Source organism: Phocoena phocoena, chromosome X (genome assembly GCF_963924675.1).
Source record: "Phocoena phocoena chromosome X, mPhoPho1.1, whole genome shotgun sequence".
Taxonomy (NCBI): Eukaryota; Metazoa; Chordata; class Mammalia; order Artiodactyla; family Phocoenidae; genus Phocoena; species Phocoena phocoena.
In genome coordinates, this window is record NC_089240.1 from 104,547,926 (window position 1) to 104,563,453 (window position 15,528).

A 15,528-nucleotide genomic window follows, 5' to 3' on the forward strand; every position below is an offset into this window, starting at 1 on the left:
CCACAAGCTGTGTGGTGCCCCCCCCGCCCCCCCCAAATTGCATTGACACTATTAATTAGAGAAATAAAAATTAAAACAATAAAAAAACATTTCTCACTTAGCATATTAGCAAAACTTAAGACGTTGGATAACGCCAAGTATTGCCAAGGATGTGGAGCAATAGAGGCTTTTATACATTGCTGGTGGCAGAGTAAATTGGTACAAGACCACTTTGGAGACATTTGGCAATGTCTAGTAAAGTTTAAGATTCTCCCTACCTCATGATCCAGTAATTCTATTCATAGGTAGATACCCTAGGGGAACTCTTACACATGTGTAGAAGGATAACTATTAAAGTACTTGACTGTTGTTGCATTGTTTGAATAGGGAAAAACTCAAAACTGACTAAACATCTATCAGCTAGAAAATGGTATCAATTGATTAATATACAATGGAATACTATACAGTGGTCAAAATGGTTAGATTTTTAAAAAGTAAACACAATTCCTTAATTTTATTAAAAACCCATTTAATTGTTCAAATTTCTAGTATCAGATGTCATCAATGACTTTTATTTGATTGAATTGGGATTGAAATAAGATTCACACAATCCAATTGATCTGCTTTTAAAATCTTAAATTTTTTCAAGTTTATTGAGCTATAATTGACACATAAAATTGTAATATATTTAAAGTGTACAACATGATGATTTCATATACATTGTGGAAGGATTCCCATAATCAAGTTAATTAACGTATTTATCACCTCACATATTTACCATTTTTTTGATCAGAACACTTAAGCTCTACTCTTTTAGCAAATTTCAATTATATGGTATTATTTAAGTACACAGTGTCATCAACTGTAGCCACCACGTTATACATTAGACCCTCAGATCTCGTTCATCTTAAAAAAATTTTTTTTCTGACTTCATTGAGATATAGTTGACATATAATACTGTGTAAGTTTGAGGTGTACAACATGTTGATTTGATACACTTAAATTATTGGAAAATGATTACCACCATAGTGTTAGCTGACGTCACTCTTCCAAAATGGTTAGATTTTAAAATTATAATGTTGAGTGCAAAAAGCTAAGTACAAAATTGTGCTATGATATTTACAGACAAATAGGTATTAAAACATTACAAATGGGGACAAAAAATAGCAAGTTCAGGTTAATGGCAACCTCTGTGGCTGGAAAGAGGACAAAGGGAACTAGCATCAGGGAGGGCTACTTATCTGGAATGTTCTGTTAAGCTTTGTGGTAGATACATAGTTGTAAATCTCTCAACTAGTGAGTATATTGTGTCTCAGACTGCACATCTTGTGTCAGGCTGGTAAGTTCTCAGACTAATAGCCAACTTCCAGACCACACTTTGATGAGTACTGTACTACTGTGTGTAGCTGAAATATATTTACAATATATACAACTAACACTAAGCAGTATGTTTGTAACTCATCTCTCCTGTCCTTTCTCTTATGGTGTTCAAAACTGGTAGTTCTGAACTGATTCAAATTAACCATTATTATGACAGCAAAATTTGGTTTGCACTTTACAGTTAGTTGATGAAACTTGTGTGAAGCATAATTTACACAATAAAGCACTGAACTCTTAGTGTCAGAAGCCTGGGATTTGAATCATGGTTATACTGCTTTCTCATTTTTATGACCATGGTTATATTACTTAACTTTTCTTATCCTTTCTCTCCTTATCTGTCAAATGGGGAGAATGTCTCCCTCACAAGACTGTAAGAGTAAAGTTAAAGACCCCAAGAGGAAAATGCGTAGCACACAGTAGTCACACAAATGTTAGTTGATTTTTGATTGCTATATTATATATGTCATAAAATCCTTGTGATACTTGAATCCAAGGGTAGATGTATGACTTCCATCAGGCTGAAAATATTGTGCAGGTAGAGACCATATCTGATTGACCTTTGTATCTATCCCCATTGCCTGGGACATAGATGCTCAACAAATAATAAGCTGAAATGCTATGAATTATTTCATTTAATGTGAGAATCTTGATAGAGACAAAATTGTTCATTAGTGTACTGATGAGGCTTAGATTGAGTAGTGAAGTAATATGCCTATGCTCACACAGCTACAGCTTGGTAGAACTGGGACTAGAACCCAAGTTGTGTAATTTTTAAATCCGATCCTCTTTCCGGGAATATGACTCAGGTTTGTTCTTCTAACAGAGGACTTCTAAATGTTAGGATAAAACAGAGACTTCTCGAGAAAGAACGCTAGTAATCCTTCGGTTGTTACTGTATGCGTTGAGGAAATGTAGACCCATCAACTACTATTTTCATTCTAATTTACTTTTTATTTAACTCATTAAATCATTGTATGTTCCGTTATAGTGTGTGAGCCTATAGGAATAAGCAAAAAGCAAAAAAAAAAAGCTATGTCAATTTAATGTATCAAAGCTAATGGTTTCTACTCCTTTTCAAGGTATGTTTACTTGGAAAAGTTCATGACCTTTCAGATGTCACTCCGAAGAGAAGATGTGTGGCTTCCACTGATGTCATACCGAAATTCTTTGCTAGCTGGTGGTGATGATGACACCATGTCAGTCATTAGTGGAATCAGCAGTCGGGGGTCAACCGTGCGGAGTAAAAAATCAAAGCCATCTACGGGAAAACGGAAAGTGGTTGAAGGCATGCAGCTCGCACTCAGTAAGAATATAGTTTATTCTCTTTATATTTGTCCTTTATGTTTACCGTAAACCTTAATGACTGAATTGTCATTAAGGGTCACCTTATTTTTAAATTTGAGGTATGTGTTGTTAAATAATATCTTGAACAATGTGTCCTCCAATTATGTATAAATGTACTGTTCTAAGCATTTTAGATACATAAATTCAGTTCTTACAACTCTTTAGGTACATACTCATTTTTCAAATGTGAAAGCTGGTACAGAGAAGTTAAGTAACTTTTACCTAAGGTCACACCAATATTAAGTAGCAGAGCCAGGCAGTCTCATTCTAGAGGACCTGCTTTTAAATCACTGCACTATACTCTATGTATAGGGATATGGACTCAATATTTTAGAGCTAATCATTACCTAAGAGATCAAATCATCTAGTTTAAGTGGTACAACAGATTCAGAAAGGTCCCAACTTTTGAATTTCTATGAAGAAGAGTATTAATCATAAAGAACTTGATAGAAATACAAGTTGCTGTCTATAATCTTAGGGTTAAGAATACATTATGACACTTGAATCTCTTGGACTCTTAGTACTCCAGGGTTGGTTCAAAATGGGTCTGGGGACTTCTTTCCTCTCCTTAGGAAACTTTAAACAAATTAGCATAGTTGCCAAAATTTGCTGCAGCTATTATTCCTGAGTAATAAACTACCCCCAAAACTTACGACATAGCAGGGACATGATGTCTGGTGCTTCCGCTAGGAATACTCAAAGGCTAGTGACTGGACTCATACGGAGGCATCTTCACTTACAGATGTATCTGATACTGGCTGTCAGCTGGGACCTCAGTGGGATTGTCTGCCAGGACCACCTTACACATGTCCTTTCCATGTGGCTATTTGGCTTTCTCACAGCATGTGACTGGGCTCCAAGAGCAAGTGTCTCAAGAGACAAGAACTCTGGAAGCTGCCATTTTCTTAAGGCCAGGAATTGGCATAGCATAATTTCCATCATATTCTATGGACCAAGCAATCACAGGGCACAGGTTCAAAGGAATGGGACATCATCCCCCACCTGTTAATGTGAGGAGTGTCAAAGATTTGGGGGCCATATTTTAATTTTATTTATTTTTTTAGAGGCCATATTGTTAAATTGCCACATGGATTAATGGTTTTAGTACTTTTTGTCCAATAACATAAATGCATAAACTTATAACTTAAACTTGTAACTTAGATTTGGACTTGATTGGTCATATAGTCCCAACATCCCAGTCTGTGGAGAAATCTCTCTTACAAAGTGTCCCTGACCAGTTAAAAGAGTTAGGGCTTGATAGCAAGTTAAAATAAAATTTCCTTTTTTTAAATAGAAAAGTTATCAAATTAAAAGATGTATTCCCTGCATGCCACTATAAATTTTAAAGCGTTCTGAACCTCTAACTCACCTGGTCTACACAGTTAACCTCCTAAGTGGCCTGTTGGCTTACTAGTCTTCATATTCTTTTTTTTTTTTAACATCTTTATTGGGGTATAATTGCTTTACAATGGTGTGTTAGTTTCTGCTTTATAACAAAGTGAATCAGTTATACATATACATATGTTCCCATATTTTCCCTCTTGCGTCTCCCTCCCTCCCACCCCTCCAGGTAGTCACAAAGCACCGAGCCGATATCCCTGTGCCATGTGGCTGCTTCCCACTAGCTATCTACCTTACGTTTGTTAGTGTGTATATGTCCATGACTCTCTCTCGCCCTGTCACAGCTCATCCTTCCCCCTCCCCATATCCTCAAGTCCGTTCTCCAGTAGGTCTGTGTCTTTATTCCTGTCTTACCCCTAGGTTCTTCATGACATTTTTTTTTCTTCTTAAATTCCATATATATGTGTTAGCATACGGTATTTGTCTTTCTCTTTCTGACTTACTTCACTCTGTATGACAGACTCTAGGTCTATCCACCTCATTACAAATAGCTCAATTTCATTTCTTTTTATGGCTGAGTAATATTCCATTGTATATATGTGCCACATCTTCTTTATCCATTCATCCGATGATGGGCACTTCGGTTATTTCCATCTCCGGGCTATTGTAAATAGAGCTGCAATGAAGATTTTGGTACATGACTCTTTGAATTTTGGTTTTCTCAGGGTATATGCCCAGTAGTGGGATTGCTGGGTCATATGGTAGTTCTATTTGTAGTTTTTTAAGGAACCTCCATACTGTTCTCCATAGTGGCTGAAGCAATTCACTTTCCCACCAGCAGTGCAAGAGTGTTCCCTTTTCTCCACACCCTCTCCAGCATTTATTGTTTCTAGATTTTTTGATGATGGCCATTCTGACTAGTCTTCATATTCTTAAGTCCACCCTCTACACTACCACTACATACTTTGTCTAAAACATGTAACTACCACATTGCTTCCCTGTCACCTTAGCACAGCTTATAAGACTTTGCATAAATTGATACCTGCCTCTTTATTCAGCCTTACCTTTTGCCGTCTACTCCAGGAGTACTAAACTCTTAGTTTGAACCATATGAAATTACTATTTTTGCAGGTCAAAAATTGCTGAATATCAGTAAATTAGTATGGTTCAGTCATTGTTTCATGCCTCGGTGCTTTTGCTTATGTCCTCCCCCCTGCCTGGGAGACTTCACAGTCCACACAGTATCTACTCTAGTCAGAAGTAACTTCTGAGTAGCTGGCTCTGATCCCTCTCATTGTTCTCATTCTATCTGTGCTTCCGTCTCTTTTAGCACTTACCACACTGTGTTATAATTGCCTGTGTTTTCTTTTTCCACAACTAGGCTGTAAGGGCATGGCAGGGACTGCACCTTACATACCTTTGTATCCTTCTGTTCCAAGCTCTAGCATGTGGAGAGCAAACAGATGATTTTTGACCTGAACACATTGTATCAGACACTTGGTTAATCAAAATTAGTGACTGAACTTCATTGCTGTTAATTTTCTTTCTCAGCTGAAGAAAGCAGTAGTAGTGACAGTATGTGGCTAAGCAGAGAACAGACACTGCACACCCCAGTTATGATGCAGACACCACAACTCACCTCAACAATTATGAGAGAGCCTAAAAGATTACGACCTGAGGACAGTTTCATGAGTGTCTATCCAATGCAGACTGAACATCATCAAACTCCTCTTGATTATAAGTAAGTACATTTGATCATTTTCTGTACTATAACTTTATTAATTACATAGAAAATAGTTAAGTTAAAGAAGAATAAAATTCTCCTTGAAGCACGCAGGTAACATGGATGTTAGCTCAAAGACAACAAGAGGAAGCAAGGCAACAGCAGGAGAGAGCAGCAATGAGCTATGTTAAACTGCGAACTAATCTTCAGCATGCCATGTAAGTGAGAGTGCCTTATTGTCTGAGTACAGGAAGTTCACTAATTCATTTTAACATATTTTAATGTGTGCCTTATCTAAAGATTTCAGCAAACTCTCTAGAGTAACTAAGCTGAAATAATCAAGGAACTAAAAATTGGTCTTTCCAACAGAAAATAAAAACTTAAAGTTAAATATTAACTAGTTAGCTAAAGGACTGATCATAGGTTGATCTGTTGGAAAAGTTTAAATATGAATCCTTGTTTATTTTGGTACACAGAACTATAGCTAAAAATTCAGTTTTGTTACATCTTAATTGATCCCTACCTTAGTTCAGGCCCTCATCTCTCACCTGAACTATTATATTAGCTTTCTAACTCGTTTTCTTCCCTCAAATCTCCCATTTATCCTCTCACCAACCCCTTCCCTCACTCCCCTCACCACCACTCCATCATTCACACTGCCATCAAGAATTGCTGTTCTAGAATAAAAATCTGATAATGTAATTCTTTTCCTTAAAACCTTTCCATGGATCCCCATTGCCTGCAAGATACAGTTCAAACTCCTTAGCTCATGGCATGCAAGATCTTTCTAAATATGGCCCCTGCCTACATTTTAGTATCATATCCTACTCCCTGGCAACTGGTAAAATCATCATAAAAGAACAAGCTCAGGTGTCTCCTTATGTGAAGCTGTGATGTCATCTACGCTCCCACAACACTGTGTATACTCCTATTTCTTATAGCACTTACACATTGTATTGTAATTTGTTTGTGAATTTGTCCCTTTCTCTAGACTGTGAGCCCCTTAAGGGCAGGGACCTCTTTCTTTCTCTTTTTTTAATTGAAGTATACTTGATGTACAATATTATATAAGTTACAGGTGTACAATTTAGTGATTCACAGGTTTTCAGGTTATACTCCATTTATAGTTATTATAAAATATTGGCATTTCCCTGTGTTGTACAATATATCCTTGTAGCTTATTTTATACATAATAGTTTGTACCATTTAATAGGGACTACTTTCATTTCCTGTTAGTGCTCAGCACATTAAAAAGTACTAAGTTAAATAAAAAAGTACTAAGTAAATGTTCATTAATGAATAAATGTCCAATGCTAAAAAAATTGTAGTTTAATTTTCAAATACTTTGTTTTTACTGGAATCTGTATGAGAGTTTTATAAATCTTTATTAGCTTTGGCTCCAAAAGAAATGGCATATAAGTAGTCTTTAGATGACTGGTACAAAGGGGGAAGATCTGATGATTCTGATTAAGTTTTTTAGTTTGAAAGCTTTGTATTTGTAACATAATGTGGTATATGTTTTAATGCTGGGAGATAATAATTGTTACCTTTTTTAAATTTATATTTTGTTTCATTTTATTGGTTCTTGAATGATGAGAATTTTACCTATATTTCTTAAGAAATGATCATTTACCACATGAGTGGTAGTCTACTTAAATTCACTTTAGTTATCTGTAGTGGTGTTAAGAACCTCTACAGACAAGGTATACTTTATCACATCTATAGATTCTGATCCGAGTATGTCTAATATGTTCATTCTCTATACTATCTCTTGATTCTGTCCCCTATTCTGTTTCTATAGCCACATTCCCTTTAATATATGTTCTTATTTCACGCTGAATTCAACAAGTGATTTCTTAGCTTCTGACCAGTCACCAGTCCAAACACTTCAGAATTCTGCTATGCAATCATTTGGTCCTTAATGTCTCCCCTGAAAACTTTCCCACCGGTGCCCAAGATCTTCCACAGCATCTCATTACTCAGTACCATTTATCATTATTCTTTTGTTTGTAGATTGATTGATTAACTTTTTTTCTTCAAGTTTTATAGAGATAAAGTTGACATACAGCATTGTATAAGTTTAAGATGTTCAGCTTAATGATGTGACTTACATACATCCTGAAATGATTACTACAAGTTTAGTGAACATCCATCGTCTCATATAGATACAATGTTTGTAGTTAGTTTTAATTCTTCTTAGAGATAAACTTCCTCAGGTGACTAAGAAATTATCCCAGTTAAATAATTATTACTAGAAGATCCTTTTGGGTGTTGTACCATAAGTGTTCTATTGCTTGAGACTTTAAAATATTTTTGTTTTACAACACTGGTTCTGTAATGGTATCTGCCCTATAACTGAAAATACTTCCAAATTCTCCCTCCCTCTCTTGCTCTCTCTCTCTCTCTCTCTCTCTCTCCTCTCTCTCCTCTCTCTCCTCTCTCTCTCTCTCTCTCTCTCATGGTTTGTATCACATATATCTTTCTTATACTTCAAATGAAGTGCAGAATGAATTTCTGTTTTTCTATAATATATGGTCCCCAGAGCACACATATCCCCTTCACAGTTGCCTCCACCAAATATAGTAAAATTGTCATTTACTATCCAGAACTCTTGGGAAATAGGGACCATTGTCAGCATATTTGTCCAGGTAGTCTGGACTAGACATCACGTCTTGCTATCTTTATCTTTTAAGACTCAACATGGTATTGTGTAAATTGTAAGCAAGAATTCAATAAATAATTGATTTTTGAGGTGGAATCTTTAAATGAGTGAGAAAAGAAGGAAATGTTATCCAAACTGGGGAATAAGAAGTCACCCTCAATTTCACTATTATGTTGACTCTTTTATGCTGATCTGGGCTAATTTGTGAACTTGAAATTTGAGTTTTTTCCTTATAATAATGTGATAACAGAATTTTTGTTCTTAATTTTTATTTTACTTTTCTATATATGTCTCAGTTTTGAGTTTTATAGGATACAGAATGCAAGTTTCAGCATAGATGTTGCTCATTTCTTCCTGAAGGAGAATTAATCTCTTCTTTCAGTATATCTTTATATCACTAAAGGCATATTTCTCTTGAAATATTTATCACACTTTGTCATAATTAATTCTCTCTGTTTCCCAGAGTAGACTGTGAGCTCCTTGAGGGCAGGAACCATGTCTTATTCATCTTTTATTTTGTATCCATAGGACACAGTAGAAGCCTGTCACATAGTAGGCACTGTGTGAATGAATGAGTGAGTGAGTGCCTGGTACATTTTAGGTACTGAGTGAGTGATGGGTAAAATTAACATGTTCATGAAAATACGTGTATTCTGAAAATGTCATTTCTTTGGTCTCTGTTTTATACTTGTTTATTAATTTATACCCTGCCTACTTTCAAAAAGGATTTGAGGTATCTTGTCTGTTCCCATGTGGGAAATTCTCATTGAACTTCTAAATGGGATATCAGAACTATCAAGCTAAATGTATTGAAGTAATATCGAATAAACATAACTCCTTAGCATTTTTAGACATTGGGGTTTTGACATCACTGATGACATGATCAATGCCTAATCAATCATTTTCCCTGACCTTTAATTCCATCATTTTCCATTACACTTGAATAGACAGAGCCACATAGTTGCTGCCAATATATTAATAGTCACAACTTTGGTTCAGATCTTGACCTTGTTTTGTATTTCTCTAGTCGGCGTGGTACAAGCCTAATGGAAGATGATGAAGAGCCAATCGTTGAAGATGTTATGATGTCCTCAGAAGGGAGGATTGAAGATCTTAATGAGGGGATGGATTTCGACACCATGGATATAGACTTGGTAAGATACAATGATTCTGTAGGATTTTCTATTTAGATTTTTTGGAAATTAAGTTGGATATTTACTAGAGGAGAGAAATACTTGCTATGAAAAGTAAGTTTTGCAAAATTCTTAAATAAAATAGTTGCCAGGAGTTTAGATACATGAGAAGGGATTGAGGAAGAGGGTGAAGTTGGTGGGGGTGTTAGGTCCTAATTTAAGATGATGAACTTTCAGATTAATTTAGGAATATATAGATTTAAAGGATTTATTTTGCTTAATAGTATACTAAGTATAATATCACCTTATAATTTGCCATCTTTTTACCATTATCAAAATAATACATTGTTAACATGATTTACCCTGTTATTGAGATCAACTGCCGTATCAGATAATAAAGTAAAATACTTAAACTTGGGAATTTAATATATATGAGGGTATATTCTTTGATAATTACATCATATATACAGTTAGGGCTTTATTGTATACAAAATGCTTGTACGTATTTCATTTTGCCACACAGCTTATTCAACTTTGTGAGGTAGGTTGAAAGGCTTGAGGATATTGAAGCTTAGACAGCCTATCCAAGGAGACAAAACTAGTAAGCAGTAAAGCTGAGATTCATTATAAGCCAGGTCTTCTGATTCTGTTTCTCAGTATACCTTGGTATATTCTCCTTAAAGGGAAGAAATAATTAAATATGGCTTCTCTTCAGAATAGCGTAATTCGGTATCTTGAAAGGAAAGTTGAGGGAGACATTTTTAAAGTAAAACAAAAAAATTGGTTTTCCAGTTTTCATCTTTAAGAATAATTTTCCACGAACGAATTGGTTTTGCATGTTTAAACAGTCTGTAGTTTGAATATATAGCATTTGAAATATTGTAGGGTACAATTGCAATTACATGGACCATGTGAACACTTAATGATAATTTCAATATTTTCAGTTACTATTTGGCTTATTATAGGTATGACAATTGTCAACTGACTTCCTTTTTTCTCCCTTAGCCACCATCAAAGAACAGACGAGAGAGAACAGAACTGAAGCCTGATTTCTTTGATCCAGCTTCAATTATGGATGAATCAGTAGGTTTAATTTAAATATGCCTCAAGATTATAAAATCAAAAGTAATAGGCAGTCCCTAAGCCTGAGGTTGAAGAGCTGGGACAATACATTGAGAATGGATAAAAACAACTGGACAGGAGGAAAAGAGGCAGTCAGGAGGGATTTTGGGGTAGGGTTGGGGAGGGGTTATGCAGTGGTGGTAACAGATTCAAAGTGCCTTTGAATCCCTTGCCAACTGGGACATGATATGTTAAGGAATTTGGACTTTTCCTGTACGCTTGAGTTACATATTGAAGGATTTTGAATGAGGGAGCGGCATGATCAGAATTGTGTTTCAGAAAGATTTCCTTGGATAGGATGAAAGAGAAGAAAAATAATCATAATAGTCATAATCATAATATGAAGGCATGGTGAAAAATAGAACTTGAACAGAGGCTTTGGTAATAAAGATAAGGGGATTGAGATAATTGGTTATTGTTAGGTATTGTCAATTGTGTTTCTTCTATCAGTCCCTGTTAACCATGTTCTCCCTGAGAATGCCTTGGTTCAAATCTTATAGTTTCTCTCAGACACACCATGCTCTTTCATGACTCCATGACCTTGTAAAAGCTTTTCTTTCTGTCAGAATTGCCCCTTTCCTTTAACTCGTATTGAATTCTTTCTTCAGTAGTCAGTTTGGACATTACCTGTGGAGTTTTTCCTAACCTTTTTAGATAGATACTTTATTCTCAGTTCCCATAACACTTTGTATATACTTCTATTTTGATAACTACCAGATTGGTGTAGTGAAATAAGATATTACATTCCACTCAATAGACTGAACTCCAGGCAGTGATGATTTTATTCATTTTGAGTTTTGCCTAGCTTAGTAGGTATTTAGTTTTATTTGTCAAATTAATAAATCGGTTAAGTGCCCTTCTATCTCACTTTTAGGTGTCTACCCATTTATGCTCCTTCTTTCTAACACCTCCTGCCTCAGGTGACTGTTGTATCATCCTCTGAGGCCTGCCTTCTGTGCCCCTATCTCTGCCATTCTCTCCTTGCCCTCTTCTTGCCTCATAATCTGCTTTCAGATAGCTCTTGGAAGAATTTTGACAAACTAACTCATGCTAACATGTTTATATTAATAAGGCCAGCTATTTGAGCTAAAAGACAAATATTTCATAGATCAGCGGGTATAGAAATCTTTGGACAAGCCTTGGGATCCTTTAAACCAGTGTTTCTCAATCTCTAAGGTGCATATGAATCATCTGGAGATCTTATTAAAATGTAGGTTCTGCTTTAGTAGGTCCGAAGTGTGGCCTGACATTCTGCATCTCTAACAAGACCGTAATTTGAGTAACATAGGTGACCTAGGCCTACCCTTAAGTCTGTAGTTTAAGTGCCTATTGAAGTATGTGGTTTCCCTGATAATCTAGGAGTATGTATCTTCCAGTTCGTTAAATAAAACATTTAGGTAGTGATTGTGATGAGGAATAAAAGAGAATCTTTTCAAGCAGATATAATGAAATGCATTAATTCTGTAGTTTATCAAGTTGGAAATTGGTACTAAAATGAATAAGATGCTCCCCCTGCTCTCAAAGGGTTTGTATTCTAGTCCAACTGTACTATCACTTTGAGGTGAAAAGGGATGGAAGCTGGTATTTGAAAACTTATGTGCCTGACACTATGCTAGGCACGATTTAGTTTGATCTAATCAGCAACCTTGTAAGAAAGGTGGTGGGATCCCACTTTTACACTCAAGCAAACTTGGACTGAAGAGGTGTTTCAGTGACTTGCTCAGAGTTATACAACTTTAGTGTCAGAGTAGTAATTTGACCTGAGTTCCTTTTGATTTAAAAATCTCATGCTGCCTCTACTGTGGAAGAAATACCAAGAAAAATATTTTAGGAATTGGAATGATTAACTGTAGTCAAAATTGATGTGGGCAAAGATCTTATTTTTTCATGTGTTCATCTAAAGTCAGGAAAACTGTAGGCATTTGTTTCCTTAGTCTCTTACTAGATTTGCAAAAAGGTGCCCTTCACTTCAGGTTACTACAGTAGTTGAACAGCAATGTAAATGTGTGTATATTTTTGACATTTAACATTTAGGGAAAACTATAATCTGAGTGAGGCCAGAGATAGGAACCTAATAGTTATTTGTTATTTATAGAAAAATTTTGGCATTCTTGTGTTTATTGAATATGTTATAACTAAGGGGATAGTTCTGCTGCTTCTAAAATTGGGAAAATGAGCACATGCGTCTGTACCTGTAGTTTTATAGTATTACCACATGATGGCAGCAGTCACATAACTGAGTGCTCAGTATCTTTAAAAGTTCAGGTATCTTTAGACATCTTTAACCATGTATATATATTTAAGTTAATACTAGTTTGTTTGAAAATATACATTAAACTTTACCTCATTATCTCAACAATAATTTAAGAAGTGGAATAATAGAAATTTTTAAATGTAAAAATCTGCATTTGCTTTTCTGCAATAGCTTACATCTGTTTTTATTCAAGCCTGTGATAAATGAGTCATCAAAACAATAGTAAAATTGGGACTTTAAATCCTTTTATACTCAGTTCTAAGATTCTCTAATTTTAAGTGAAGTAACCCAAAGCATCCTACTATAGATACTAGCATCCTAGTATAGATACTAAATAAATCCTAAATGTGTTTTTCGTAACATGTTATCCATGTAATTCAGAAGTGGTAATAGGAAAACTCTGAGCAGATCAGTTTTGGGTTGCATATACACAACATTCTAGATTTATGATTTATTTAGTTTCATATTTGGAAACAGTGTCAACATTGGTTTATCCCATTGTGCCAGTGGTTGCTTTCTGCTACTAGTGGGCCAGTATTGTCTCAACACACCAAAGCTTGCTATTGGTACTTTTAAAGTATGTGCTTAAGTGGTTATTAACGTTAACACCAGAAACAGGTGTAGCTTATGTTAGCACAGAAAGAGAATAAGTATCACTAATATCATTCTTCTGTGTTGAGACTCTTATTAGAATTATCTGTAGTATAAAATTGGTAAAAGAAGGGTTTGGTATAATTGAGCTAATTTAACTGTTCTAATAGAAGAATCTACTTATAACCTAGACTGTACAAACACAGGAGAAAAGAAAAAAACCTGTTCAGGCCATTTCTAGGTAGGCACTTGGTTTGGAAAGAACTTGAGTTCATCTTCATGCCACACTCTACACTAAAATTGCTAATTAAGATTTTATCCTTTCATTCACCATTAGATCTTCCTTTACCCAGAGTCACAGAGTGTTATGGCTAGAAGGGATCTTTAAACATCACGTATCACCTAGGCCTCTTTGGTGGAAACATTCTAATCACCCAAACTCTGACTCTAACCAAAAAAGGAGAACCCTGAAACTTGGGTGGGGGCGGGCAAGGGGTGAGTAGTGGTGGTGGTTTTGGTGGATGACAGGTAAGAAATGGGGTACATTAATTCTCTATTGCTTTCATTACTGGGGATTCCAAACACTTTACTTGATAACTTACTACAATGAGCCTGCAATGAGATAGATATTTGTTTTCTGGTCTGAAAATACACAATTCCTTCAATTCAGATCAGAACAATTTGTGAGTTCTATGACTTTTGTTAAAGTGAGGTATAATAATTTACAAGAGCCCTTTGTAAACTCAGTCTTAGCTCATTACCTCTGACTCTAATATCAGTTTTTTACTAGTTTATTATAGTATTTTAAAATATTACTTAATTGTCATAGTAAGTGCTGGAATTTTAATTGAAGAGCCTAACTTTTAGTATATACAACTGAAGGTTATATCTTATTCTTATTTAATGAACGAGAGGGAGTTGCTCCATTTATTACCTGCTTTTACTTTTTTAAGTTAGTGACAAGTAATTATTAGATTTTACTTAACATTCTTTTCCCAACTGAAATGTAATGAAAAGCATCAATATAACTTTATTTGCTCAGATTTTACCTTACTTATTTGATTTCTTAAAATTTGTAGTCCTGTTCATTCACCCAGAAAGCTTCCTATTTTCTACATATTTATATTGTTGTTGGATGTTTTTGGTCTGCATGTTCAAAGGCCTTTTTAAAAACTATACCCACTTCACAGTGCAAATGACCGAGTTTGCCATACATCTTGTGCCAGAAGTGTATGTCAAGAAGCACATTCATTTGTTCATTCAACAAATGTCGGGTGCCTATGTTCAGGGCATTATCTAGGCATTAGGGGTGTGTATAAACATATAAATGAGACATGATCTTTGCTTTTAGTTATATTTGTGAGGTAAGTAGCATTGTGATTAGGCCTGATGTTATTTCATTATATGTTAATGGTAATTATAATTTTAGAATTATATATCTGAGAAGGGAATTTTTCAAAGTGGGTTTTAGCATGTTATTAAACTTAATATTACCAAGTATCAATGTAATATATTTTACAAAGAAATGAGTGACAATTTTAACAAGATTTTTTTTCCTCTCTCTCATTAGGTTCTTGGGGTGTCAATGTTTTAATACCAGTACACAATTAAATCTGTGGTGAAGTCATTTTCTAAGTGGAAGAGGAAATTTTAAAATAAAGTGTGGTAGATACAGTGAAATTCTGTACAGATTTTTCTCTAAGGAGAATATGACGTGCTTATACTTACCAAGATCAAGTGCATTTGAGGGGCAGTTTTGTTTGCCTGAAAAAAGTAAAGGACAAGTAAACAATTTGATGATAAGCTACAGTTTTTCTTAGAAAGTAAATATTTTATTTATGCGCTGTTAGTTGGCTTTTGAATCAATTATTTCATGCTTTTTTTAAAGAAAATATAACAATCTGAAGAGGCATTTGGTACAGACATGAATCCTCTCACATTTATTTACTGGGTGTACTAAGTAATGGTGACCTCTGCTGGATTTCTGTTTACATCCAAG

General features: G+C 35.1%; 1 protein-coding gene across 2 annotated transcripts in view; it reads left to right on the plus strand.

Annotated features, from left to right (window-relative positions):
- STAG2 (STAG2 cohesin complex component) overlaps positions 1-15,123 on the plus strand; it is a 73,311-nt gene extending 58,188 nt beyond the window's left edge. The window contains exons 28-33 of one of the 2 annotated variants that reach the window (XM_065900907.1): positions 2,439-2,662; positions 5,596-5,785; positions 5,875-5,985; positions 9,457-9,583; positions 10,568-10,645; positions 15,100-15,123. In XM_065900907.1, coding sequence (XP_065756979.1) covers positions 2,439-2,662; positions 5,596-5,785; positions 5,875-5,985; positions 9,457-9,583; positions 10,568-10,645; positions 15,100-15,123 — 754 coding nt within the window. The remainder of the gene's footprint in view (positions 1-2,438; positions 2,663-5,595; positions 5,786-5,874; positions 5,986-9,456; positions 9,584-10,567; positions 10,646-15,099) is intronic. The other variant, XM_065900908.1, reaches the window with a different exon arrangement.
- Positions 15,124-15,528: the final 405 nt, after the last annotated feature.